The sequence below is a fragment of the Rosa rugosa genome, chromosome 5, assembly GCF_958449725.1.
Source record: "Rosa rugosa chromosome 5, drRosRugo1.1, whole genome shotgun sequence".
Classification (NCBI taxonomy): Eukaryota; Viridiplantae; Streptophyta; class Magnoliopsida; order Rosales; family Rosaceae; genus Rosa; species Rosa rugosa.
The window spans coordinates 47,035,602-47,063,093 of record NC_084824.1 but is presented as its reverse complement, the minus strand read 5'-3'; the positions used below and the strand labels follow the sequence as shown (position 1 = coordinate 47,063,093).

At 36.3% G+C, this 27,492-nt stretch overlaps 3 protein-coding genes across 4 annotated transcripts; all 3 read left to right on the top strand.

Annotated features, from left to right (window-relative positions):
- Window positions 1-571: 571 nt before the first annotated feature.
- Window positions 572-2,582, top strand: LOC133713095 (uncharacterized). The gene is made up of 2 exons (XM_062139219.1): window positions 572-2,372; window positions 2,463-2,582. Exon 1 carries the CDS (start codon window positions 743-745, stop codon window positions 1,928-1,930), a length of 1,188 nt encoding a protein of 395 aa, XP_061995203.1. The 5' UTR covers window positions 572-742; the 3' UTR covers window positions 1,931-2,372; window positions 2,463-2,582.
- LOC133711769 (uncharacterized) lies at window positions 1,975-3,078 on the top strand. Its single transcript, XM_062137864.1, has 3 exons — window positions 1,975-2,105; window positions 2,163-2,372; window positions 2,463-3,078. The coding sequence occupies exons 1-3, from the start codon at window positions 1,975-1,977 to the stop codon at window positions 3,076-3,078; spliced, it is 957 nt and encodes a 318-aa protein (XP_061993848.1).
- Window positions 3,079-11,549: 8,471 nt separating this feature from the next.
- On the top strand, window positions 11,550-27,105 carry LOC133709470 (myosin-6-like). 2 transcript variants are annotated; one of them, XM_062135231.1, is made up of 38 exons: window positions 11,550-11,684; window positions 12,228-12,371; window positions 12,642-12,787; window positions 12,881-13,037; window positions 13,197-13,255; window positions 13,476-13,635; window positions 14,006-14,155; window positions 14,225-14,361; window positions 14,452-14,598; window positions 14,715-14,816; window positions 15,213-15,270; window positions 15,362-15,463; window positions 16,049-16,086; window positions 16,236-16,362; window positions 16,479-16,649; window positions 16,748-16,879; window positions 16,982-17,091; window positions 17,860-17,920; window positions 18,213-18,390; window positions 18,484-18,689; window positions 19,784-19,903; window positions 20,580-20,678; window positions 21,565-21,750; window positions 21,886-22,059; window positions 22,187-22,326; window positions 22,479-22,593; window positions 22,679-22,693; window positions 22,783-22,857; window positions 22,966-23,136; window positions 23,475-23,606; window positions 23,717-23,899; window positions 24,434-24,565; window positions 24,642-24,712; window positions 24,813-24,912; window positions 25,051-25,107; window positions 26,026-26,082; window positions 26,279-26,359; window positions 26,439-27,105. In XM_062135231.1, the coding sequence occupies exons 1-38, from the start codon at window positions 11,550-11,552 to the stop codon at window positions 26,634-26,636; spliced, it is 4,626 nt and encodes a 1,541-aa protein (XP_061991215.1). In that variant the 3' UTR covers window positions 26,637-27,105. The 2 variants fall into 2 exon arrangements, with proteins under 2 accessions (XP_061991215.1, XP_061991216.1); XM_062135232.1 differs by lacking the exon at window positions 22,679-22,693.
- The last annotated feature ends 387 nt before the right edge of the window (window positions 27,106-27,492 follow it).

Genomic DNA, 27,492 nt, shown 5'->3' with positions numbered 1-27,492 from the left:
AATGTAAATAAATAGGAAACGTGGGGGTAATACTGACTTTTTACTAGGCAAAAATTGAAAAAAAATAAAAAATAAACTAACAAAAGACCAGATCGAGAGATATTCCTGAGAGAGAGACGCGACCAGATCGAGAGAGACACCAGAGACGCGACAACGACCAGAGACGCGACGCGACCTGACGCAAACGAGACCCTCGATCGTTTCTCTTCTACTCGGACGAGACGACGAGACCCAGTTCCGGTCGTTCCTCTTCTCCAGTTCGGTGGTTCCTCTTCTCCAGTCCGGTCATTCCTTCGGTCGTTCCTCTTCTCCAGTCCGGGTACGTTTGTTCTACTTCTGATCTTCTTCTCATATTTGTTCTTCAATTTGGAGCTTGGAGATTGTTCTGATATTGTTATTTGATGTGTGTATAGCAGGGCTAGCTAGTTCTTAATTTCTTAACCTCTTTGCTTTTCTGACTCTATATCGATCGATCTGTTTAATTATTGTTTTGGATGAGCTTATTGGGTTTTCATTGAGGATGCTAATTTGATGTGTGTATAGCAGGGCTAGCTAGTTCTTAATTTCTTATCCTCTTTGCTTTTCTGAGTTTTCTCGATCTATCTGTTTAAAAGCAATATTGCTTTATTGTTTTGGCTGAGCTTATTGGGTTTTCATTGAGGATGCTAATTGGGTCTACAAGTCTAAATATTGGGTTGTTTGCATATTGGTGTAATGTTGAATTGTGTATTTTTCAGGAACCATGAGCAGCGGAGGAACACCTCCTATTAGTTCTAGTGCCGGGTCTGTTAACGCCGGTGCTAGTAGTGGATCTGCTGATCCTGAAAATGAGACCATTGATGATAAAGCACCATTGTGGAAATTTGTGAAGAAGATTGAAAAAATGGCAGGTGGAGGAAGTTGGAGGTGGCGGTGCTGTTTTTGCAAATTGCACTACAACGGGTCTTATACTAGAGTTCGTGGTCATTTGTTGAAAGAAGGAATAGCGGGGATAGCAGTTTGCAACAAGGTTACTCTTCATGCATTTACTCAAATGTCCAAGTTGGTGAGAGAATGCAAGGAGAGACTAATGAATGCAGCTCCTAGACAAGTTCCTCTACCATCATCAGGACAGCAAGGGGGGAGTTCCGGCACAAGTAGCTATGGGATGAGTTATCATGCCTATACACAAGCACAAACAGCAAGTGATGGTGGAAAGAAGAGGAAAACAGCTGCTGGTTCAGTAGAAAAGGCCTTCCAAAACTCAGCTAGGGAGCAATGCGATAGTGAGGTTGCAAGGATGTACTACACCGGTGGCTTATCTTTCAACCTAGCTAGAAATCCACACTATCGGAACTCCTACATTCGTGCTTCTACCCTTCCAGGCTACATTCCACCAGGCTACAATGCTCTAAGGACCACACTTCTTGCAAAAGAAAGGAAAAATATTGAGCATCATTTAGAGCCAATCAAGATTACATGGAAAGACAAAGGTGTGAGTCTTTGTAGTGATGGTTGGTCTGATGCACAAAGAAGACCCTTGATTAATGTGATAGCCACTTGTGAGAGTGGTCCGATGATGTTGAGGGCTATAAACTGTGAGGGGGAATTCAAGGATCATGCATTGATTGCAGACTTGATTATAGATTCCATCAAGGAAGTGGGTTGGGAAAATGTTGTGCAAGTGATTACCGATAATGCTCCTGTTTGTTCCAAGGCCGGTGCCTTGATAGCAAGTAAGTATCCTACTATTTTTTGGACACCATGTGTAGTGCATACTTTGAATCTTGCTGTTAAGAATATTTGCACACCTTCATTAGTTGCAAGCAATGCGGATGTGTTTGATGCATGTTGTTGGATACAGCCAGTTTCTGAGGATGTTATGTTTATCAAGAACTTCATTATGAATCATGGAATGAGATTAGTGATGTTAATGACCATTGCAATTTGAAGTTGCTTTCGGTTGCTCCCACAAGGTTTGCATCTACGTTAATCATGCTAAAGAGGTTTAGGCAAATCAAAAATGGTTTGCAACAGATGGTCATCAGTCCAAAGTGGGATGATTACAAAGAAGATGATGTTAGGAAGGCAGCTTCTGTGAAAGAGAAATTATTAGATGAGTTGCTGTGAGATGACATTGATTACATCATTTCTTTTACTGAGCCTATCTATGAGATGATTAGGAGAGCAGACACTGATAGGCCTTCTCTTCATTTGGTGTATGAATGGTGGGATAGTATGATTGAGCAAGTGAAGAAAGCTATCTATAGGAAAGAAAGGAAGCAACCTCATCAAGAGTCTCCATTTTGGGATGCGGTGTATAAGGTTCTAATGGCTCGTTGGTCCAAGTGCAATACTTCTCTCAATTGCTTGGCACATTCATTGAATCCGAAGTAAGTATAACATTTGTTTCTCTTTTGCTTGTTTGTTTAATCTTTCATAAATTATAATGTGAATTAAACTTATTCTTATTTTATATCTAGGTATTATAGTTCGGAATGGCTTAGTGAAGATACTAATCGGGTTGCTCCTCACAAAGATTTAGAGATTACAAGGGAGAGGAAAAATTGTATCCTTAGATACTTTGGCAATGAAGATGATCGGATGAAAGTTAACATAGAATTTGCCAATTTTTCTATGTGCATGCAAGAGTTTGGAAGTGGAGATGCTATGAAGGATAGGTTTATTATGCAGCCTATAACATGGTGGGCTGTCCATGGAGCTTCGGCACCATCTCTCCAAGCCATAGCCTTCAAGATTCTAGGTCAACCTTGTTCTTCTTCATGTTGTGAAAGAAATTGGAGTACTTACAATTTCATTCATTCTGTGAGGAGGAATAAGATAACACCACAAAGAGCGGAAGATTTGGTATTTGTGCATACCAATCTTCGCCTTTTAGCTAGAAGAAGCCCAAGTTACAATGAGAGTGCAACTCAAATGTGGGATGTTGGAGGTGATGATTTTGATTCTTTGGAAGAGACTAATGTTGGAAGGCTTGAGATTGCTAACCTTTCACTTGATGAACCACAATTAGAGGGGGTTTTGTTTAATGTTGATCATGAAGATGAAGACCTTGAGGATGTTGTCCAAGTTGAATGAAGTTGATGGTTGTTAACTTGTTATTAGTTGTGTTAACCTTTTATTTGAACCTTTGGATTGATAATGTTTGATTGTGATAAATTAGTACATTGTTTATGTTTCATTTTTTTTTCTAATTATATATATATATATATATATATATTTAATTGGCGTTTCCTTCACGTACCCGTTTCCTTTTATATTTAAGATTTGCCGTTTCCACATTTCCGATCGTATCGTATCCGGAAACTCGTACCCGTTTCCGTGCTTCTTAGGTAGTATCTGATGTTGTCAATGTTGTCAACTGCGGCTCATTATGTAGTAGCTCTGGATAGCCCATTTAGCTTAGAGGTAACCTGAGGATTTCAGACTTGACATATATCTGTGTTGTTTCTTCCTAGAAGTAACTTCCTTTCCTCCATCTACTTTACAAATATAGGTCGGATGGGGTAGAAACTGAAATCCTCAGGTAGGATGGGGTAGAAACTGAAATCTTCTAAGTGGGGAATTGGAATCAATAATTTACCCTCTTAGGATACAATGCTAGTGAGGAGTTTGATGGGATGAATTTCTTCCTTCTGTCCTGATCTTGGACTGAAGTGCTCTGATGATGCCCTGTCTCTGTAACCTTTATAGTTAAGCCTCTTGTGCCTTTCAGTTGTTTTGGTGGTTTGAGATATTTGATTTGTTTAAGCCGTGAGATTTTAACTTGATGTTTGTTGGTAACATATGTGATATGTCAAGTCATGTCATTTTACTTTTAATCATACTTACATTTCTACGTTTCTTTTACACCACCATTCAGCTTTCATTTACCTTTGTCTCCATCTGTTTGCGGTCCTTTGGTCGATTTCTGGGCTAAATGGTCAGGGTTGTGGTGATAGTGGCTTATTCAGGTCATTTACCTTTGTCGCCATCTGGTTGCGTTCGTTTGGTCGATTTCTGGGTTAAATGGTCAGGGTTGCGGTGATTTAGTGTTGGGGTTTGGTAATAAGAGGATTTTGTTGGTCCATTGTGAATTGGGATGATAATTGCTTTGTTTGTTGTTCTTTGTTGTGCTGTATAATAGAATTGGTTGCTTAAGGCGGCATTTTGCAATTCTTAAGTTTTGAAAAGTTTGGGTACCGCGTCTTTTGTATGAGGCCTGTAATTCTTAAATTATTTTGGCCCAATTCTTTTGGTTATAATGAGGCCTAAAGAGGCAAGACGAAAAAGAGGGGCAAATAAATCCAGTGAACAGTCAATCCCAAAGAGCCCAAGTCTCCGCTTGTTTCCCTTGTCTGTGGTCATCTTTGTTTGATTATTTAATAGAAGCCTAAATCTAGCACTGCCCTTTTAAGGTCTTTTTGGAAAATAATGTCCCTAGATGGACCAAAACGTTGAGTGAAGCTTTCGTGTTTTTTTTTTTTTCTCCCTCGGTGGGTAGGTTTGTGTGACGAAGGTGACGATAGGTCGATAGCATCACTCGATTTGAGGAACCCATAGGATCAATGAAACTTGGAGGAGTCGAGGATAACAGCTTCCAAGTAGTTGTACACTTGTATTTACCTTTGATAGGAGTGCAAACCTTCTATTGTTGTACACTTGTACTTCTGTTGTTGACTTGGTTGTGCCTTCCCAGCTGTTTTTATTCAGGTGATGAAAAGTTATTCAGAGGCTGTGAGATGCATTAATTTATAGGCCTGAAGAAACATCTAATAGAATAATGGTTATATTGACAATCATATACTAGGGATTTTTTTTTTTGGTCTGAATCATATACTAGGGATAAATGATTTTATTTGATCAATCTATGACATAGTACATGTTGTTTCGTCTTGCTTCGTGTACAGGATTCAGTCGAGTTTTGATAAACTTGATTGACTAAAGAAATCTTACCATGGCTTTTGCTCTGCTATACCCTCTGTGTGCTGCATCCTTCTCGTGTTTCTTCCATGTTCCCCCCATATAGCTCCAACTTTCAGAAACAGATCTTTTGGCTCATTTCACACCGCACAAAACAATGTTAACGCATCCTGGTTTGATGTATCTAGAAAGAAAGACATAAGGTGTAGGAACTGTCAAATACCACTCCCAACTTCTACAAGATTGCTTTCTCCATTGCACAAATCTGATTGCCCGTATATGTATATATAGTCTGATTCTGATAAGCACACAAACTCATTGAGCTGCATATTGGAACCCATTTCAGATAAGTATGGTGTTTAGTATCAATTTCAATGATTTTTAAATTACAACAAGTGAAGAACACTACCCGTCGTGGAGCCCAAACTTCGTCATACTTGGATTGAGTTCATTGAGCATAAGCTTGCCATCTGATCCTTTTCTTCACTAGAATCTCACCATTGACTGACCAGAAATCAGTTCTTTAGGTATTTTGTTAAACCTGAGTATGAAGCCATCATTGGACTTGCGGTTCACTCCCAAAGGTCCGGACTCCGGAAAATGCAACTGTATTACCATATGGCCTTAACAGGAAATATCTCTAACGACACCGCAACCAGCAGCTGCTGCTGCTGCTGCTAGGGTGAACATGCCTACAATCTAGCTGCTACTGCACCATGAAAACCAGCTGGAGGGACTCCCATTCACAAATCAAAATGGGTGATGGGGCATAGGCTATAGGTATGGAGGGTATTAGAGTTGGTTGTTATAGTTGGGGTATCTTTTATCTGAGCATTACGTTTGCCATGGTTTATTGCTGTAGAAACACAGACTAGGTAACAGTTTATTAATGGTACTTGTTTGTCATAGATACCTTGGTCTTACTTGAGTTGAGATAGCAAATTAAATATGAAAATTGCTTAATAGTCCAATAAGTATTTTCAGTTAAAAACAACTTCATCTACAATGAAAACATAGCTCATATTTTCGTAGACAATTATAATTGAACAATTCTTAGGTTCACCCCTAGGGTGAATGAGCATATTCACCCCCATTGTCGATTAACGCATAATAACTTTATAATTTTCTAATCCAACCATTCATTTTGTATAACGTAATACAAAGATTAGCTTTGTAAAAAATCAATCAAATTGAAGACTTTTCAGTTATTCATTTCTATGAAATACATGAACGGTTCATCATAATAGTAGTAAGTGTTGTTAGAACCATCCATTTGTTTGATTCAATTAGATAATTAAACGATTTCTGATTCGATTGATTTTTTACAGAGATGATCTTTAAAGGCTAATTTAAGATATGGACCGTTGGATTATAAATTTATTAAATAAAAATATGTTAATCGACAATAGGGGTGAATATGCTCATTCACCCTAGGGGTGAACCTAAGAATTGTTCATTATAATTGACTGCACACCTACAGTACCATATAGAATTCAACTTAATATTGGCTTCTTTCAAAAAAATGAAAGTCTTTCTTCTTTTTCCTGACGACAACAACGACGATGGTGGTGAGGGCTCATCGAGCCAACTAGGCACTGGGCTGAATGGATACGCCAAGGGGCCGTCGGCTCTTTCGGTGTACTTGGGCTGTCTAGATTGTGCTTCTATTGGGGTTTGGTTAGTATGGGGTGCCTTGACACCCTCATACAAGTGATACAACCAAGTAATGTTTGACAATTAGGGTTGGAAGTGTATGTCCCTCATAATACTAACAAAATTTTTCTACGAGTCTTCTTAGTATTAATTATTTGCGTACAATAATTGCGTACTCATGCTTGAATAGTTAATAGTTTAGATTTCCTTTGAAGACGAGTGTTTATGTTTAGTTTTATAGTTGGAATGCGTTTTATATCCTGTAATGAGTAATCATATACTATAGGTTTTGCCTGCTACAAAATTACACTGTATGTATTATTATGGCCGTTAATTGATTTTATCTGCTCTACACACACATATCATTCGTCTTTTTTTCTTCTATGACTAACTCAACGGCTAATATTCAATTCTCTTGTGATATTTTTTTAATTTAGCAATATTAGTTTGCATTTCATAAGCGAGAATGATCTCTCACGATTAGGGCTGTCAATGGGTTGTGTCGGGTTGGGTTCGTGTCGGGTCAATGTATTTTTCATGTCACAAGAGACAAACCCAAACCCAACCCATTTAATAATCGTGTCGAAAATTTAAACTCAAACCCAACCTATTTACTAAACGGGTCACCCGTTTCCAACCCGCTTAACCCATTTAATAAATAGGTCGTGTCATGTTACATCAAATGACTCATTTAAGGATACATTGCGACCCATAAACTAAAAAAAAAATGCATAAATTCATTAAATTCACTCAAAATCCACAAGACGAAAAATATAAATAATTATATATAATTCATAAATAATTAAATAAAATAATGATGAAGTAAAATATTTCAAATTGTCCAATCGTAGGATCAAATACTCCCAACGTCCAAAATTTCAAGAAGAAATATAGCATAATCTGGTTATATGAGTTCACTTCGTGTTGGCGGGTTGACCCGTGGCCAACCCGTTTATTAAATGGGTCATGGCGGGTTGACCCGCGGCCGACCCGCTTTTTAATCGTGCGGGTTCAACCCGCTTTATTTCGTGCGGGTTTCGAGTCGTGTTATCGGGTCGTGTCGGAATTGACAGCCCTACTCACGATAGATGACTACGTGCATAGGTCGCTGAAGGCAATTTAGAGCGTGAACCAAGTAACCAACTTTCCAAAGTTCTCGACGATTTTTTTATTTTTATTATTGTAATTTTTTTTTTTTATAAATAACTATCGACAGAAATATTAAAGGCATAGCGGGTCTAGCGGAATCTACTTGCCTATGTTAAATTGTGGGCCCGTATTAGATAGAGTGGCATCAGTTTTGGTAGTGGGACCCGCACACTTCATAAGCAACCTGTTCCTAATATGGTGGGAAAGTGGGAAGGGGAATTATTGGTTCAGTTACGAAATTACCCCGGGAATTATAAAGAATAACGACCATGCCATGAGTTGATAAAACTAGTTATCAATGTTTAGTAGTTCGATTGTGCACCAGCACGGCAGCACCTATCAATTAGTTACCCGATTGATTAGGCTAACGATTACCGGCACCAAATTATCATACTTTATGTCCACAAGACCAAAGTAGATGTGTTTGATTTCTTGTTAGGCTCTCTTTTTAATGAAAGTTTTCGACAATTGATTATGTATGTATTTTATTCACAAAACATCAACATGCCAACTTATTCATATCAAATCAAATTTGTTTAGTTATGACACGAAAAGCACAGAAACAATCACAATTTAAATAAAAGTTATATATGCCTTTAGATTATTATAAAACAAAAGGTACAAATTTGAAACCGAAAAAGGATATAAAACGAACTCCATAACTAGAGCTTCTTGGGACACTTTCACCTTAAAAGAGATGATAAGCTGCACAAATACAGACAAGGAGAGATATAAGTGTATATCTTACAGCTTCAACTTTACAATCAGAATATACACAAAAAAGTCTAATTAAACAAATAAAACCTTAGTAGATGACCAACAAAAGGCGCACGCTCATCAAACTAAAAACATAGAGACTGACCTAGCCTAAATTATGTGGCCATTGCAAGAATCACTGAACTAGAAAGAAGCTTCATGTGGCGTAACCTTAGCAATAGCTACATAAATCCAAGCCTGGTAAAACTGTAAAAGTAGCAAGAAGAGCCCCTGCACGGAGAAGGAACCCCCTAAAGTCACAAAATCCCAATGAGGAGAAGAAAGAATAAGACTCAGATATATATATATATATACAGATCCTATTCAGAGCGGAGCTCCGCTTTGAAATTAACATGTGAAGTTCGAGTTTTGGGTCACTTTTCGGTCGCACATCTACATCTCGACCGTTCAGTTTTTAGGTACTATTGTATAGATCATCTTTGCAAATTTTCAGCCAAAATGATCATTAAGGCATTGATAACTCCCTTAAAGCTAGTACGGTTCAGGTTGACAAATTTAGTCCGTCCATTGGTTTAAGCGAGTTAGATACCTTAACGATCATCAATTTGGCTGAAATTTTGCAGAGATGATCTATACAATAGTACCTAAAAATTGAACGGTCGAGATGTGGATATGCGACCGAAAAGTGACCCAAAACTCTAACTTCACACGTTAATTTCAAAGCGGAGCTCCGCTCTGGATAAGATATGTATATATATATATATATATATGACCCCCAAAGGTAGAGACTAAAGCCCGAAGGACCTCGAACAAAGAGAGAGAAAACAAGAGAGACCGATCCTCCCACTTATCTTCTAAAATTATATATATAATAGTGAGTCATTCTAAATTCTTTAATCAATAGGCGACAGTGATTTACACAACTCTTCAAATTACACTCTAATTTCCGTCATTGGTTGTAAATAGCGCACATCTAAATTTTCTCTTCATGATGATGTTTATTTGGAAACTTTTCATAGAGTTAAATTTATTTTAATTAAAAAAAATGTAAATAAAATTTATTTCTCTCTCTCTCTCTCTCTAGAAAAAAAATAGAGTTAAATTTATTTGGTCATTTGGATAAAGAGCCGGTCAAAAAAGTAGAAGTGTAACCAACGCCAAGGGTGAAGGGGCAACAATGGATTTTCACATTCCATGTTGAGTTTAGCGTGTTCACGTTGGTAGGCTTCTGAGCCAAACAAAGGCAAAGGCCTGGAGCGAGAAATAGAGAGGACGAGAAGTGCAACGAAGAAAGTGCAAGAACGAGAAGGCAAGCAAGAGAGAGAGAGAGAGAGAGACAAAATAAGGGAAAAATAGTTGCAGAGAGGATCTTCTTCTTCTTCTTTCTCGTTCAAGAAGGATTAAAAGGTCCCGCCATTGTAGCCTCTGCAACAACATTTCCCGTGTAACCCTCCTACCTACCTATCTGCATTGTTTCCAAATCTCCCCCTCTCCTCCTGGCGTTTTCATTATACAGATAAAAAAAAACCAAGGTTTTGTTTGGTAGAGTTAGAGCCCCGATTTTGTTGGAGCAACATTGACATTGTCCTCTAGAGCTGAGACGTGGGCGTGTTGCTGCAACTCGGAGTTTTTGGAATAGAAGTAATAACATTTTGGTGTTGGATCATTAGCCTTACGGTTGTCTCTGTCAAGAGAGAATTCATGGTTTCTTTGTCATTGGGCTGTTTTTGAGGGAATCTGGGGAGCCCTGCCTCGGATCTGAATCCAATCATAAATTTTGTCCGCAATGGTACATTTTTCACATTTGCTTTTTCTCCAAGTTTTATAATACTACATTTGCTATCAATTGACAAATCTCCTGACAAATTTGTTGCTATTCTATATAATCTGAATTTATTTACATATGGTTTCAATGTGGCTTCATTCTGTGCTCAGTTAGCAGAATTCCAGATTAATTCATAAGTTTGATGAGCTAACATGGGGTTAGAAATGTTTGATTATCGTTTGTGGTGGTGAGAATTCCAGAAATTGTCTCTGTTTGTTTATTGTAGTCAGAGTCGGAAAGTTTAGAATATCAAAGTTCATTTCGTGATTAACTGAATTGAAATTAGCTGTTTTCGATGTAACTTGGTGGAAGCCATTGAGTTAGTCTACTGTTTAAATGGCTTTCTGCCTTCAAAGGCAATATTTTCTCAAACTAGGTGGCAGAAAAGAGAGCTGCATTCTTACCATTGCTGCATTTTGCATTGCAGGACCCTTTGCTTTATGGTCAGTTAGGATAATTTTGCTCAAGTTTCTGATCACCTTTGAATTATGCTATCAATTGTTTTGAACCAAAGAACATGCAGGGATGAGTTTACATAAAATCTGATACTAAAAATATTGTATTATACTTTGGTTTGCTTGATTTTGAACATGATTTGAAGGACTAGTTGATAACTGCTCACTAGTACTTTTTTTTGTTTTTGTTTGATTCTGTGAATCTGTGCAATTCCTTAAAGCAAGGCATGGTCAACTGAGAAACTGTTTGTGTTAGAGAAAATATAAATGTATTATAATGATAAATTGTACTATTTTTCTTTTAACTCGATAAACTTAGACTAATTTTAAGCAATATGCATGCCATCCTGTGTGCGTTGAATATATTTTCTTTGTTGTATTTTATCTCATTGTGGTTCTGTATTGGATGCTTCCAATCACTATATGATATATACTTGATAGATGTTAACCTTAAGAAGCTGAAGATAATAATAACCAAGAACATATGAATGCTCAATACTAAGATAAAATCTAGAAATTCCAGAAAATAAAACAAAAGCCTACTGTTGTTCTCTCTTGTTTGCTTCTTTAGTTCTCATATTTTGACACAGCAGCCAGTTGGTGTTTTATGGAACTGCTTTTTAATCTCAAAAACTGAAAATCAAGTTTTTTATGTAAATATTTTATAACTTTCATTTAAGTTGTAGAATATCTCATAGTTATGTAGATCAGTTCAATTATCCTGATTGCATCTTAGTCTTGTTGTCTTTTGCTTTCTGACACTAGGTTAACTTGTTCATTGCAGAAATTCATTGTTATGATTTTAAATTAAAGATGTTTTTATAGATCTGCTGTTGATCTTATTGGCCATGCAGGCGGCTAATGTCAATTTGGCAGTTGGATCTTTTGTTTGGGTAGAGGATCCTGAGGTAGCTTGGATAGATGGAGAAGTTGTTGGAGTTAATGGTGAAGAGGTGGAAATAAACTGTACATCAGGGAAGACAGTAAGTGTTACTCCTGAAATTTCTTATTAAATTAATTATAATTGGGGATATCATTGTTCATGATTAAGAATTGCATGTTTCTCAAACTTTTTCCTCTTGCAGTGGCCTGTTTCATTTTTCTGATTGTGTGGTTTGATACAACTCTCTGCAGCCCTATGTATTGTTCATCCAGTTGTTGTTATCAAGATATAGAGCATATGGATTTATCTTTACAAGACACATGTATTTTCTTTGCATTTTTCAATCTACCTTAAGGTTACAAAACTTATAGCACCAAATCCAGATTGCAGTAATCCTTTCAAAAACCTGTGTAGAAATGTTGATTATGAATTCATCATTGGTTACTAATCAAATACTTAGCTGTTATGTTGTTTCTTTTCATTGCTTACGTGGAATAAAAAGTGAACCTTTTTTTTTTTTATAAATTTTATTCCTTTGTCATTTTGTACATGTATATAAAATCTAGTGCCCAGTAAACCCCATATCAATGAGTACTACAATAATCTCACGGGCATTTAAATTCCTCTTTCACTTTTACTGTAGGTTGTGGCCAAAGCATCCAAGGTCTACCCAAAGGATCCTGAGTTTCCTGAAGGTGGTGTAGACGATATGACAAAGTTGGCTTATCTGCATGAACCAGGGGTTCTGCAGAATTTGAGCTGTCGGTACGCTATGAATGAGATATATGTGAGTCCTATGTAGAGTGATGCACATCCTCCTTCTCTTTTAACAAGTTAGAGAGAACTTGTGGTGTTTCTCATGTTCTTGTAAATGACATATTTGCCGTTTTATTTCCTGAAAAATTGCATTCCTTTTCACCTCTCTACTGTTCTTCTGAAACATGGATAACGTCATCATTTGCTATGCTCAGTTAATAATTTATTAGTGAGTATTCAAAGAAGCAGTGTAACTTAAATAGTTGGCAGACACAGCTAACCTCTCTAATGGTGTTTCCAGACTTACACAGGGAGTATATTGATAGCTGTGAACCCTTTCCAGAGACTACCTCATTTATATGATACTCTCATGATGAAAAAGTATAAAGGAATGGCTATCGGCGAGCTGAACCCACATCCGTTTGCTATTGCTGATGCTGCATACAGGTAATTTGCCAAACTTTGTCATTAGTTTCACTTGTTGAGTGTTATACTATTTTCAGTGTGAGTTAAAACTAATAAAAAAAATTTCTAATGCAGGCAGATGATTAATGAGGGAATAAGCCAGGCAATTTTGGTCAGTGGAGAAAGTGGAGCTGGAAAAACAGAAAGTACAAAGATGCTTATGCATTATCTTGCCTATATGGGTGGAAGAGCTGCATCTGAAGGACGGTCTGTGGAGCAGCAAGTCCTAGAGGTAACCAGTTTGTTTTTAGCTTTCCAAGTGTGTAGTATCATATTTGATTCGATTTTTGTATCTAGATGTCTGTTGTTCATGGGATTTTGTTTTGGAAGTGACTTGTATTAGTGATAAAATAATTTTTTTTCTTTCACTTATTGTTCTATTTGATGGCAGTCTAATCCTGTTCTCGAAGCATTTGGTAATGCAAAGACTGTCAGAAATAATAATTCAAGGTGGGAACCTCTTTTCGTTTTTCTTCTACTGACATAAATATTTTTTTAATTTCTTTTAATTTGGGGTATAAACCCTTTTGAGATACACAACCATACTACAGAATACAGATATAGCTAAAGTTAGGGCAGAAGTCAAAATTGAAAGCATTATGTATTTGTCCGCTTATATTTTCATTACATGCGTAAGTTTCTCCTCTCAATCAGTTCAATATAACTGCAGTCGTTTTGGTAAGTTCGTGGAGCTTCAGTTTGATAAAAGGGGAAGAATCTCAGGAGCTGCCATCAGAACTTATTTATTGGAAAGATCGCGTGTTTGTCAAGTGTCTGATCCTGAGAGAAATTACCATTGCTTTTATATGCTCTGTGCTGCACCACCAGAGGTAGATTGAACTTTGATATCCATACAAAAAATCATTCATTTGTAATTACAGTCTGGTATTGTGTTACAAGAAATTATTTATTCTTCTCCAGCTAAAACTTTGTATTTTAGATAGCCAGAAAGACCACTGGATAATTGTTCAACTGCTGATCATTCCTAAACTAATGAAAATTTTAGATTGTTATAACTGTACCATGTGTCCCTCTGTGCATGCTCACATGCAGACAACCATGGGCCTATGCATGGTAGTGGCACACCAGGATCACCCGAGTTTAACCTCAAGATCGTAAAGCCTAAGAATAGTTAATTATCTAAATGATATCGAGTACTCTTGATATGAATTTTGCGTGTTTTCTTGTGTTCACACTCAGGATGTTGAGAGGTACAAATTGGGAAATCCAAAAACATTTCGTTATCTAAATCAGTCAAACTGCTATAAGCTGGATGGGGTGGATGATTCTAAGGAGTACCTCACAACTAGGAAAGCTATGGATGTTGTTGGGATCAGCCCTGATGAGCAGGTATATCACTTGATAGCTTATAAATACTGAATATTCCAGAAAAGATCCTTTCTAATGTTGTGGTTTCAGGATGCCATATTTCGAGTTGTAGCTGCAATACTCCATTTAGGCAATATTGACTTTGCAAAGGGGACAGAAGCTGATTCTTCTGAACCCAAAGATGATAGATCTCGGTCCCATCTCAAAACAGCTGCTGAGCTCCTCAAGTTTGTGAACATTGTTTATTATTTTCAATATTAACATATGAAATTTGATGTCATCAGTAGTGCTAATGTCTAACCTACACCATCTGTTAGGTGCAATGAGAAATCACTTGAAGATTCTCTTTGCAAACGTGTGATGGCGACCCGTGATGAGACCATAACAAAATGCTTAGATCCAGACACTGCAGCCACCAGTAGAGATGCTTTGGCCAAAATTGTTTATTCAAGATTATTTGATTGGTAGGTTTTAGTAATTTTTTTATGATAAGTGTACGTTTCAATAGATACCAATTATTTCATCATTGAGAACAAAACATCCACACTGATTTTCTACGTTCGTAAACTGATTACTACAGGCTTGTGAAAAAGATAAATAACTCTATTGGTCAAGATCCTGATTCAAAATATTTGATTGGAGTTCTGGATATTTATGGATTTGAGAGTTTCAAGACAAACAGGTGCTTAACCGGTACGCTTTTGTTTTCATCATTTAGAGGTGAAATTCTTGCAGAGGACTGCCTTGTATCATTCTGTTTATGGGGATAATAATTAGAAAGTTAACTATCTTGTGCCTCTTTGATGTCATTTGACCCATGCAATTGCATTTGTAATTAAGAATATATTTGGTGATGGTATTTCTCCTGCTTCTTTGGCTGCTGTGTCCATGGAAACACTTTTAAATAAGTGTTTTTCAAGTGGTTTCACAGCCTTTTAGGTTAATTGAACATTACCTGCAAGCACCTTTTTGAGAGAGCTCTGTTCCTTTCTTAATTCTGAGGTCATCCTAGTTGCTTTATTATATTCTTGAGTTTGCTCCAGATGTGTGAAGTTTCAATACTGTTAAATGTGTGCAGCTTCGAGCAATTTTGTATCAATTTGACAAATGAAAAATTGCAGCAACATTTCAACCAGGTGTGGAAAATGAGTACATGATATGTATTCTTTAGAATTCTTGGGTCTTCCAGACATTTACTCAATTAAGTGTCAACATTCTGCTTAACAGCATGTCTTCAAGATGGAACAAGAAGAATATACTAAAGAAGAAATTGATTGGAGTTACATAGAGTTCGTAGATAATCAGGATATTCTTGATCTCATTGAAAAGGTATGCAAATTTCCTACCTCCTTTTTTTATTTTTTTCTTCAAGGTCTGTTTATTTTCTTGCAATTTAGTGTTGAAAATGATAAGCACATTCTTTGTGATTAATGAAGCCTATATATTTTATATAGTTTTTCTGTAGTTCTGCAAGTTCTTTTTAGTATTTTGTGGAAAATTGGTCCTGCATATACTAGTGTTTTCCTAAGTGTGCTTCTCTTGAATTACTCTGTTCTTTTTGTAATTTTTTGGGGAACATGAGAGGCTTTGTCTATTCTGGATGTAGGCTTTCTAGTGGGGATTCTTGTTGCTCTATTAGTTTGTTTTGTGCTTGATGGACTTCTTGTCCATCTTCTTTTATACTCTTCTAACTTTGCTCATTAAGTAGTTGTTTTTATAAAAAAATAAAAAAATAGTGGCTTCCTATGTGAATCTTTCTTTTGCACTACTCTTTTCTCTGTTGAGTTAATTTCTTGTCTTCATGCATCCTTGCTACTGCTATTACTATTCTCTTTGCAATAAAATGAAGTTTTAGTGATCAATAAGATTCATGATATAGAGTTTTATCTCTCTGATGTATGCTTTTGTCTTCAGAAACCTGGTGGCATAATTGCTCTACTAGATGAGGCTTGGTACGCATTCGAAAATAAAATATTAATGTGATATCCCCTCCCCCGCCTTCTCCCTCCCAATTTTGAACGCATCAACCAGTTGATTATTTTGATTATGAATTTCTTTTCTTACTTAATGTTTGTTACAAAGCTATTGGTACTTTTTGTAGCATGTTCCCCAGATCAACACATGAGACGTTTTCACAGAAGCTTTATCAAACTTTTAAAGACCATAAACGTTTTAGCAAGCCGAAATTGTCACCCACTGACTTCACCATATGTCATTATGCTGGTGATGTAAGTTTTTAAATTCAAACATTTATATAACTATGCTGGTAGTCATAAAATATTTCTAGCAAGGAGAAATTATGAACTTGCTAGATAATCATTTCATTGGTAAATTTTGTTTTCAGGTTACATATCAAACAGAGTTCTTCATAGATAAGAACAAAGATTATGTTGTTGCTGAGCATCAGGCACTCCTGAGTGCATCAGAGTGCTCTTTTGTTTCGGGCTTGTTCCCCCCTTTACCTGAAGAATCTGCCAAGTCATCAAAATTCTCATCAATAGGTTCTCAATTCAAGGTCCCTTTCTGTTCTAAGTTTCTCATTATGCATATTTGCAGTGAAAGTTTTTGTATTTATGCTGTTTTACTTTTTATTTATGTGGTCTTCGTCTACAGCAACAACTGCAATCTTTGCTCGAAACACTAAGTTCCATTGAGCCTCACTACATACGTTGTGTGAAGCCGAATAATCAACTTAAGCCAGCCATTTTTGAGAATAATAATGTTTTGCAGCAGCTTAGCTGTGGGGTAAGCTTATTGTTGCAGTCAATTCATTACTGTTGATCATACCAGTTAAGTTCATTATATATAATCAACAGAATTTGATAAGTTATACCTATTATATTCCAGGGAGTTATGGAGGCAATTAGGATTAGCTGTGCTGGATTTCCCAGTAGAAAGACATTTGATGAATTTGCTACTCGTTTTGGCATCCTCGCACCTGACATTCTAAAAGGAAGGTAATATGGAACATCATCTGGCATCAACCAAAACTCTCTCTCTCTCTCTGCCCCTCTCCCCCCCCCCCCCCCCCCCCCCCCCTCTGTGGAAGATCATGGATGTGGCACTACATATATTGCAACTGTGCAGTTAACAACTATCAATGAACTATATACCCACTGTTTACCTCTCCTTATCTATCATGTTCTGCAACGATTGATTACTGGCCACAAAAATAAATGTATTGTTGTTCTACAAGAGATGTTGATCATTATGCAGAATCAACTATAAAAGTTTTGTTCAGTTGTAGTTTACTAATGGTTTTTGGGTTAGGTGGCTCCTTGAAAAACAAGTGTGTCATTCAAAACTATATATGGGTTGGGGGAGGAGATACGGGATAAAATATTATTTTGTTTATCACCTTAGGATTCGGTATCTTTTGAGTCTCATGATTTATTTGCTAAAGTGATTAAAAGCAGCTGTTCTAACTAAGGCATAAGGTCCCCTATGTTGGAAGAATTTTATAATATCTAGTATAACTTTCATTTTTGTACTGTACTCTGTTTAAGGGGGACAACTTGTCCACAGAGATTGTATTGTTGCTTGATCAAAATAAAAATATTCTTATAATGAGAGAAAGAATAACTATACATGTATCAGGTCTTTAGCATTAGGTTTCTTCTTTTTCGTGTGTTGTTTTCTCTCTCTCTCCATTTTTTTTTTTTGGTGTTTGTGTGTGCGTGTGTGAAAAAGAAGTCCTATTAACCATCTTACTTCTTTATTTTCAGTTTGGATGAGGTTACTGCATGCAAGAAGATTTTACAGAAGGTCAACCTCCAGGGATATCAGGTACTTAGACTAGTTCTGGTTTTACAAATTTATAGAATTTATTTTCTTTTATTAAACGATTATGTATAATTGAAAATACTTATGTTCTCTGCATGTATTTAGTATTTACTGAAATGAAGGCAGTTTCTTTCTATCGAGATCTTAGCTTTTTATTGCATTGTAGTGTTACTGCTATTTGAAAAATGCACCAGTTTGCAGAAACCAAGCTGCTTTTTACTGCTGATCTTCATATGATCCAAACCTACACTCTTTTGTAAGATTTAAGGGGAAAATCTTTATGTTTCTCTTGTAGATTGGCAAAACAAAAGTGTTTCTCAGAGCTGGTCAGATGGCAGAGCTAGATGCTTATCGTGCTGAGGTCTTAGGAAGATCGGCACGTGTCATCCAAAATAAAATTCGCTCATATGTATGTCGAAAAATATATATCCGGTTGCAGTCATCTGCCATTGATATCCAAGCCGTGTGTAGAGGTACCAAGTATTTCACTTGAACTTCTTGGTGATAAGTTGCATTCTAGCCCAACAGCTAGTAACAAACATTTTTGTTTTTGGAGCTGATTGCAGGACAAATTGGACGGCATCGATATGAAAACTTGAGAAGGGAAGTTGCTTCTGTGAAAATCCAGAAGTACAGTCGCCGGTATATTTCAAAAAACGCTTATAAAAGTGCGTGGTCTTCAGCTGTTTCTATTCAAACTGCTATGCGTGGGATGGCTGCTCGTAATGAGCTTAAGTTCAGGAGGCGAACAACGGCTGCAATTGTTATCCAGGTGAAGCTTACATTTCTGTTTATTGTAGCAACACTGATATCTGATATTTTTGGGGTTTCAATTCTCTCCATTTCCCAACTCCCCTATAATTTATTCTCTTTGCATGCAAAATATAAGTACGCATGTTAAGAAGAAGATTTTCAAGATGGTCAAAGATTATTGAGTAGTGATACTACCCAACATGCGAGATACACAAGAGAAAGCCTGGTCGAGAGAGAGAATATTATTTTGTTTGAGAAGAAACTTGCATCAAAAACCCAAAACATAAAAGAACAAGCAGCAGTCCAGTCCAATAAGAATAAATAGAACAATAAAAACAGAAAAAATAACCGACAGGCATACACAGAACTACAAAACCAAGGGTTACAGCCTTCTAATCTAACAAAGTAGATGAAATACCAATGCCCTTAAAAGCAACTGAAACAGATACCCCTAAAGAAGAGCAGTACATAACTCTCCCACAATTCCTCAACCTCCATCTCTCTATGATCTTCAAAGATTGGTTTGTTCCTTTCCATGCTAATGATTCATAATTTCATATGATATCCAAATCCCTACATCTCCTAGAACAATGGCCCTTTTCCCTTCACAAAAACCCCTTAGCCTTGCACTCAACTGAGGACAACACCCTCTGGGCTTTCCAAATCATGTTGCATCTCTGAATAAATTTTTCCATATTGGAAGCTTCTGAATATGAATTAACACACGATTATACTCTTTCTGTCTCTTGACACATAATGCAGAGGTTTTAGCATTATAAATCTGGTTTCTTTTCTCGAAGCACATGACATGTATTGGATTTTTGCATGAACTATGATTCAAGCTTCAACTTTGACCTTTGGACAAACTTTTGCTTTCCAAGACATTTCCGCTGCATCTGAATGTTTTCATTAGGTTTTTCACTTTCATACTAATCCTTTTCAGAATCTTGAATAATGCTGAGAAAAAAGAATAAAGGAGAAAATAATTGTACAAACCCTGATTTGAACATTGAAGTGTAGCCATTCAATAGATACTGTAGAATTAATTGTTTTATTGTTACAATTTTTTTATGTTGTTTATGCCACTGATTCTATGTTTAATGTCTATTACAGAGTCAAGGCCGACAATACTTGGGCCGTGTTCGATATTTGAGGATGAAAAAAGTAGCAATCGCCACACAATGTGCTATAAGACAAGAAGCTGCTCGCAAGAAGTTGCTGAAGCTTAGAATGGTGTTAATCTCCTTTCTTTTTGTTTTCTGTCTAATTTCTCTTCTTAATCCAGATGTAAGCTTCCTACATCTGTTGTCCCTTGTTGGCATGCTTGTCAGTTCGTTTCCAGTCTGGCAACTATTCATTCACATAGATGCTCCATCGTATAGGAAATTTTCTGTAGTTGTGTATGTTTCTAATTTTCTATTGCTAGGATCTAAAGTGGTTGCTATTTGATTTGCAACCTAGAGAAACTCAAGCAGTCTCTCTAAATTCTAAATCCCTATTTGGAATTGTAAAGGAAACTGTTTCAGTAGATCAAGATTTAAGTCCACTATTTTGGTGTTTTTGGAAAAACAAAGTAGTATATAATTCAATTGAAAAGGACAAAAAAAAATTCTGATTTCTTTTTTTTTGTGACAGCCGAGTCTTCTGCTTCATCTCTCTCTCTCTCTCTCACAGTGTAAATTGCCGGATTGAATTCTGATTTCTTTTTTTTTGTGACAGCCGAGTCTTCTGCTTCATCTCTCTCTCTCTCTCTCACAGTGTAAATTGCCGGATTGAATTGACATTTTCATTAACTTTTGTTCCAAACTGTTTTTTTTTCCCCCACTCTAGGGTAACATGGTTCCAAGGAAGTGCATATGCAGACTGCTCATCATATTAGTTGTTTAAATTCAAGTTTTCCTTTTTACAGGATGCAAAGGAAACTGGTGCTCTCCAAGAAGCCAAAAATAAGTTGGAAAAGGAAGTTGAAGAGCTAACGTCACTTCTGCAGAAGGAAAAACAAATGAGAGTAATGATCTTCATCTTCTCCCTTTTCATTATAAAGGAATCTAATCTTGAGCTAAGGCTCATGGTTTACCACATTCCACATTCCACCCAAATCACTTGAGCTATGACTCATGGGTTAATGATCCTTATATTTTATCTAATTTATTAATGCTTAGATCATATGTTGCCCCCTCTGCAATCATGTGATCAGTATCTGCTGGTAATAGATAACTTAATATATAAGCATCAGCCACCTGCAGAAATAACTTATGACATTTTTATATTTTGGTGACTGCTTTAATATTTCCTTTTGAGAAAGAATCTCTGTTTTGCTTCCTTTGTATTTCTTTACCAAAGAATTAATATCAAGTTTAAGGAAAATGTAGTTAACTCTTAGAGCAGACCCAATTTCATTCAAGTTTCATTTCATGACCCCATAAATTATTCTATTAATTGGTGAGTATAAGCCATCTAGGATTCCTTGGGCTATTATTTGAAGCATACAAGTAAGCCATTGTAACGAATGAATAAAATCAGGTGTTCTTGAAGGGCTTGGTTTCTTGACATTTCATTACCTTCTCTTGTCCTCTCTGTTCGCTCTTTAATTTCTCACAAACTTACAGTACCTCTATATCTTTTTTTTTTTTCTATAAACCACTTCATTCATTAGGATTTCTTCTGTCAAAACCCACCATAATTTTTCTTTTTCATTTGTATTGAATCTTGTATTTTACAGAGTGTTTTAACATTTTGCTTTGGGCCGCATTATTCTTTCTATGTCGGTTTTGATCCTTATTGATTAAGCTTCAAATAGTTTGGCAAGAAACACAAGCAGTATCAGAATTTCTACTTTATTTTACACCTTTCATTTTAATGTCAGTAGTGTAATCGTGTATGTATTAATGCAGGCTGACATGGAGGAAGCCAAAACAAAGGAAAATGCAAAATTGCAGTCTGCTTTGGAAGAGATGAAACTCCAATTGCAGGGTGCATCCAAAGGTGGTGAACAAGTTCCCGTTGTGCAGGAGGTTTCGGTAGTTGATCATGAAATGATCAATAAGCTTACTGCTGAGAATGAGCAGCTCAAGGTAAAGGTGCTGAAACTCTTGCAAGCATATGTTTCTCCTGAATAATTACACAGAAAATTGACTGTTCAACATTGCAGTTGTATATGCTGTTAGTTTTACCTTTGTATTTTAGAATTTTGAGCTGGCTAAGATCTCTTGCAGGCTTTGTTAAATTCGAAAGAGGTGCAACACCAATCTCAAGAAACTAAACCACTAGTTATTAAGGAAGGTGAGGCTGCAACGACAAGAGCAGAACAAGCTCCAGTCCGACAGGAGGTTCCAGTTGTTGGTGATGAGATGGTCAACAAGCTTACTTCTGAGAACGAGAAGCTCAAGGTAAATGTCCATAATCTGTATGCACAATTTGCTCCTGATCGAATACTTTTAGATATAATATTAACATTTCATGGTTGCATTGTTAGTTTTCCTTCGTATTTATCAAGCTGGCTTTGATCCCTTGCAGGCTTTGGTAAATTCACTGGAGAAGAAGATTGATGAAACAGAGAAAAAATTTGAAGAAACAAGCAGGCTTAGTGAAGAGCGGTTGAAGCAGGCTGTGGTGGCAGAGTCGAAGATAGTTGAATTGAAGACTACCATGCAGAGGTTCTTTCTTCACTAGTTCACTTCTGTCATATGAGACTAGGAGGCATAATTGATATCTATTCAGTCAATTACTATGAATTTAGATAGCATGATCTTCATGCTTGATTTGGTTTAGTTGTCCTGTAATAAATACTGTCTTTGTTGATCTTCAGGCTCCAAGAGAAACTCTCTGACATTGAAACCGAGGGCCAAGTTTTACGGCAGCATTCATTGCGGATGTCACCTTCTCAGAAGATGTCAGAACATTTAGCAGCTGCAACAGCTCAGGTAGACATGGCATAGAATGTTTTTCTCATTGGTCTTTCTAAGAACATTCTTTTGATATTTTCTTTCTCTCTCCTTATAATTGCAGGCTGATGGTCATCATGTAAGTGAATATTACAAAGCAAGAGTAGTTTACCACATATTTTATTTACTGTTCTATATACGATCCTAAGTAGGTTTTACATTATATAGGAACCACTTAGAGCTACACCATCAAAAATTTTTGGCTCAGAGTCTTTCAGGAGATCCGAAATTGAAAGGCAACATGTATGTATTTCTTTACAAAAAAATCATGCTTTCCAGTTCATTATGTTCTTTTTTTTCTCACTTTTTTCATTGAACTTTAGTTGCCTACTATTTTCGTATATGCTACAGGAGAGTGTTGATGCTCTGATGAAATGCGTAACAAGTGATCTGGGGTTCAGTGAAGGAAAGCCAGTTGCAGCAATTACTATATACAGATGTCTTCTCCACTGGAAGTCATTTGAAGCGGAAAAAACTAATGTATTTGACCGGCTTATTCAGATAATTGGTTCAGCAATAGAGGTAAATTAGTTTCATTATTAATTTATAAGCTTACCAATGTTTTAGAACTGAACCAGTAGTTATGATTTTCATATATAATCTTAAGATTCGTACTAAAAACATGTATATATATGTTCTTGTATCTCATATGTTTTTTTCATATTTTGTATAAAAGTGATATGAGCATGTCAATAAAAGGTTCTATTTAGGTTAATTGGTCACTATCTTGTCCACCCCTGTATGTAATTTGTGTATAAATAAAAGGTTTGAAGTATTGCAAGGCCCAGCAGCAATTTAGATTAAATTTCCCTGCAATGCATTTTGGAACTTGAGTTTGATAGTGTATGTTTTTTTTGCAGGACCAGGATAACAGAAATCATATGGCTTATTGGTTATCCAATACATCCATACTGTTGTTCCTGCTACAACGGAGTTTAAGAACTACGCGAAAGCCTCCTACTCCAACAACTTTTTTTGGAAGGATGGCCTCAGTAATAACATATTTCATTTATTTGACCTTTTGATTTTGTCCTTTTGATAGTTCATCTGATCTCTATCTTCTTTCTTGTGCATGATGTGATATGATGTTCATGTTTCATAGGGCTTTCGGTCTTCTTCTGCCAATCTTTCTGTTGGTGATTCTGATCTTGTGCGTCTGGTTGAGGCTAAGTATCCAGCTTTGCTTTTCAAGCAGCAACTGACAGCATATGTAGAAAAGATATATGGAATCATCCGAGACAATTTGAAGAAGGAATTATCACTTCAGTTTTCTTCTTGTGTCAAGGTACAACCAATTTTGAATTTCCACTACTGGATCTTCGCAAGACTTACAGAGTTACTCTCTTTTAGGCATCTGATTATTTCTTTCTGAATCTTTGAGATAACTTTTGCTAAGCTTGGTTTAGATCTTCTATAAATAATAGGCCATTTTTAGATCCTAGAGTTAACATTATTACTTGTTCTTTTTTTTCTTTTTTTTTCTATCATCCTTTCTTGATGTGGATTTTGTCTTGCACATTATAATGCAGAGACACTCCTTCTATATAGGTTTGATTAAATTTATGATTTGATTCCTCACATAAGGTTTTGATGGTGCAAGTTACGCTTTCTTGGTTGATAACAAGTTTCCTGAGAATGATTTTATTTATTATTATTATTTTATTTATTTATTTATTTATTTGTTTATTTTTTAAAGTTGTGTGCTAGCGTGTGTTTTAAGTTATTTTGTATTTTGGATGCTGGTTTATGTGAACCAATTCAGTTAATTATACTCCAATGAGACATTTCATTAGCACTGATCACATGCTTTATTATTTAGGCACCCAAAACATCAAAAGACAGTGTTGTGAAACCACCAGAAGGGTCCGACAATAGTAGTTCTCCGGCTAATCCTTGGAATGCCATTGTTGCGTGTCTTGATGGGTTCCTCTCTACAATGAAAGAAAATTGTGTACGGGATTTTACTCTGTACAATTCTAAATTATCCTTTTTGATATGTTCTGATCTAATTGTCAATCCTGTTTCAGGTGCCTCAAATTCTTGTGCAGAAGATACTAGCTCAAAATTTCGCATATATCAATGTACAGATTTTTAATAGGTAAGTTGCTGTTCTGTCTTTATCAAAAAAATATTGTACAGAGTAATGTACAACAGGGTTAACTTGATCATGGCTGCATTGTCGTTCAATTGTGCTACAGCCTCCTCCTTCAGCGAGAGTTCTGCACATTCAGCAATGGGCATTATGTGAAGAATGGATTAGCTGAATTGGAACTATGGTGTAACCTAGCAAAGGAAGAGGTGCTCTTCTATTCTCATCACCAGAAAAGGGCTAGTTTTCAGTTTTTGACTTCCTAGCTGCCTGGATTTGAATATAGCACTTGTTGTTTCTTGTGATTTGTTTTGATCAATTTTATTTGATGTTTCATCTCACTGCAGTATGCTGGCTCATCATGGGATGAACTCAAATATGTTAGGCAGGCTGTAGGATTCCTGGTATGTATCTTCAGTTGCGTTAAAGAAAAACTAGAAGTACTTATTTGGATGGTTCTTGTTGCTAGATATTGTAGTTAAACAAGTCATTTTGAATGTTGCTGCTACTCATTTATTTTGTTATTCATTTTTGTAGTCATAGGCTAAAATATTTTTAATATGTATATATACTGGAAATATTAAAAACCCTTTATTATCTTATAATACTGAATAATATCATAAATTAGAAAATAGAAAACTTCTTGTATAAAAAATTAAAAAAAAATCTGAACACTAGAATGAAAAGGATTTTTGAATTTATCTTGTTCATCATATGGAATTATATATGCAGTAGATTGGGGAGTAAATACGACATTATATTGAATTTTACAAGTGACTGTTAACCGCATTCTACAGAGACACAATTGATGGAGCAATGTTGTTAGCTCTAGATAATTAGACATATAAATTGGAACCGGTACATTTCCCTTGCTTTGCCAGTTTAGACTTGTATCCCTTCAATGTGTTATTAACTTATTTGTAGAAATGCGGATCAGTTGATCTGCTCCATATCATTGAATGTTGTTGTCTCACTAGGGACAGTAAGTTAAGAGAAAATCCTGACAACTGATCAATCACTCAACTTTTTCTTATATTGCGTAAATGATCTTGACCTTGCATGTCTACCTGTATGCCAGTTTGAATGCTCAAATGTATTCAATTTGATTTTTTCTTAGTATGCATCAATATTCCTGAAACCTTTTTGCATACAACTCCTGGAGGCTCATCATGGAAGTACTCTCTGATTTCATTTTTCATCTGAAAAATGATAATTAACTTACTTTAGTTGGCATGATTTTGAATTCGGAAACTCGTCTATTATTCACTTTAATTTAATTGCTAGCTAGTACTTTTATCTGAATACTAGTTTCATCTCTGCAGGTTCTACATGAAAAGTCTAGAATCTCCTATGATGAACTTACAAATGACTTGTGCCCTGTAAGCCTTTCTGTCTGTGAAACTCACTGTTGAAATGAATTTTTAGCCTGGATAAAGTGTAAACGCAAGATTTTTTGAGATTGAGATTAGCATGTTCTTGCTCAATTTTTAATGAATTTTTTTTTTTGGCACATAATAAATAGACTTGATTTTTTTTATCTCGCACTCTGTCCTTTATTAATGCTTCTGTCTTCAGGTCTTGAATGTTCAGCAGCTTCATAGAATATGCACACTGTTTTGGGATGATGTTGACAATGAACCAAGTGTATCCCCTGATGTGAGTTGAGAAAGGTGAACTTGTTTTCAAGCTTCTTAATTCGTAACTGTGACATATTTAATGTAGTTTTCTTCTGCAGGTCATTTCCAGCATGAGTTTTCTAATGACAGATGATTCCAGCAACGACGATAGCAACAATTATTCGTTGGATGACACTTCCAGCATTCCTTATTCAGCTGATGATCTTTCTAGTGCCATGCAAGATCAGACATTTCCAGATATAAAACCTCCTGCAGAGCTTTTGGCGAAGCCAGCCTTCCAATTTTTACAAGAGTAAGGCTGTCGTTTCTCTACAGTTCTCTTTTTCTCACCGTGCATGGTGCACATTTTGACAATGAGTCAACCGAAACTTCAACTCTTTCAACTCCCTTGACATTTCTGTGCTGTACATCCGCTCCAAATTTCCCCCCTCTGCACGTGTCGTTCTTGTAACTTTCATTGTCACCAGTGCAACCTTGTTCTTTGCAATTAGAAATGTATAAAAACGCTAGGCTGGTTCAGATAGGTAGAGGGGCGCCAGGGATAGTTTCACAGTTCAAGGTTACATAATTTTGTTTTATCTCTTCTTGTAACCGGTCACTTGGGGCCAGAATTCTTTATAGGGATGGTAGGAGGGAAGAATATTGTGCAGTAATGTATGGGAGGAGCTGATCTTAAGACTACTGCTCCAGGCCCAGAACTTCATCTGTACAAAGTAGTTGAATATACTACAAGTCAAGGTATATAATATATAGTTCATTTGCTTATATGATTTCAGCAATTGCAGAGGCATCAGTTTCTTTTTTTGGTTATTTTGGATTTTTTGATGGCTCTACAACATTGCTCACTTTGCAAATCCTGCAATGAACCGCTTGACGCGTACAACGCTCTTCACTATTCTCTTAATACCACCACCCGTCCCCATCTGTGTATTTAGGCTAAGAAAGCTCTCTTGTTATGTTATTTTGTTTTCTGGTGAATACTATACTCTTCTGAACCTTTGAAGTCATATTCAAGTTGCTCAATAGATTATCAGGGACAAAAGGAGATGATGTGTATTTAATTACCATTACTTTTATTTTCCTTATATTGTTTAGATTAATGGGGATGGCTTTGGTAAGATGATTTGGAAACGTATAGTATGTAACTGTACG

Excerpts from the sequence above, each read along its gene's own strand:
- LOC133713095 (XM_062139219.1), top strand. The coding sequence starts at position 743 with ATGAGCAGCGGAGGAACACCTCCTATTAGTTCTAGTGCCGGGTCTGTT.
- LOC133711769 (XM_062137864.1), top strand. The coding sequence starts at position 1,975 with ATGCTAAAGAGGTTTAGGCAAATCAAAAATGGTTTGCAACAGATGGTC. Across the intron at positions 2,106-2,162 it reads AAATTATTAGATGAGTTGCT|GAGAGCAGACACTGATAGGC; the intron begins GTGAGATGACAT and ends TGAGATGATTAG. Across the intron at positions 2,373-2,462 it reads GCACATTCATTGAATCCGAA|GTATTATAGTTCGGAATGGC; the intron begins GTAAGTATAACA and ends TTTTATATCTAG.
- LOC133709470 (XM_062135231.1), top strand. The coding sequence starts at position 11,550 with ATGCAGGCGGCTAATGTCAATTTGGCAGTTGGATCTTTTGTTTGGGTA. Across the intron at positions 12,372-12,641 it reads ACGCTATGAATGAGATATAT|ACTTACACAGGGAGTATATT; the intron begins GTGAGTCCTATG and ends TGGTGTTTCCAG. Across the intron at positions 23,900-24,433 it reads AGTTTTCTTCTTGTGTCAAG|GCACCCAAAACATCAAAAGA; the intron begins GTACAACCAATT and ends TTTATTATTTAG.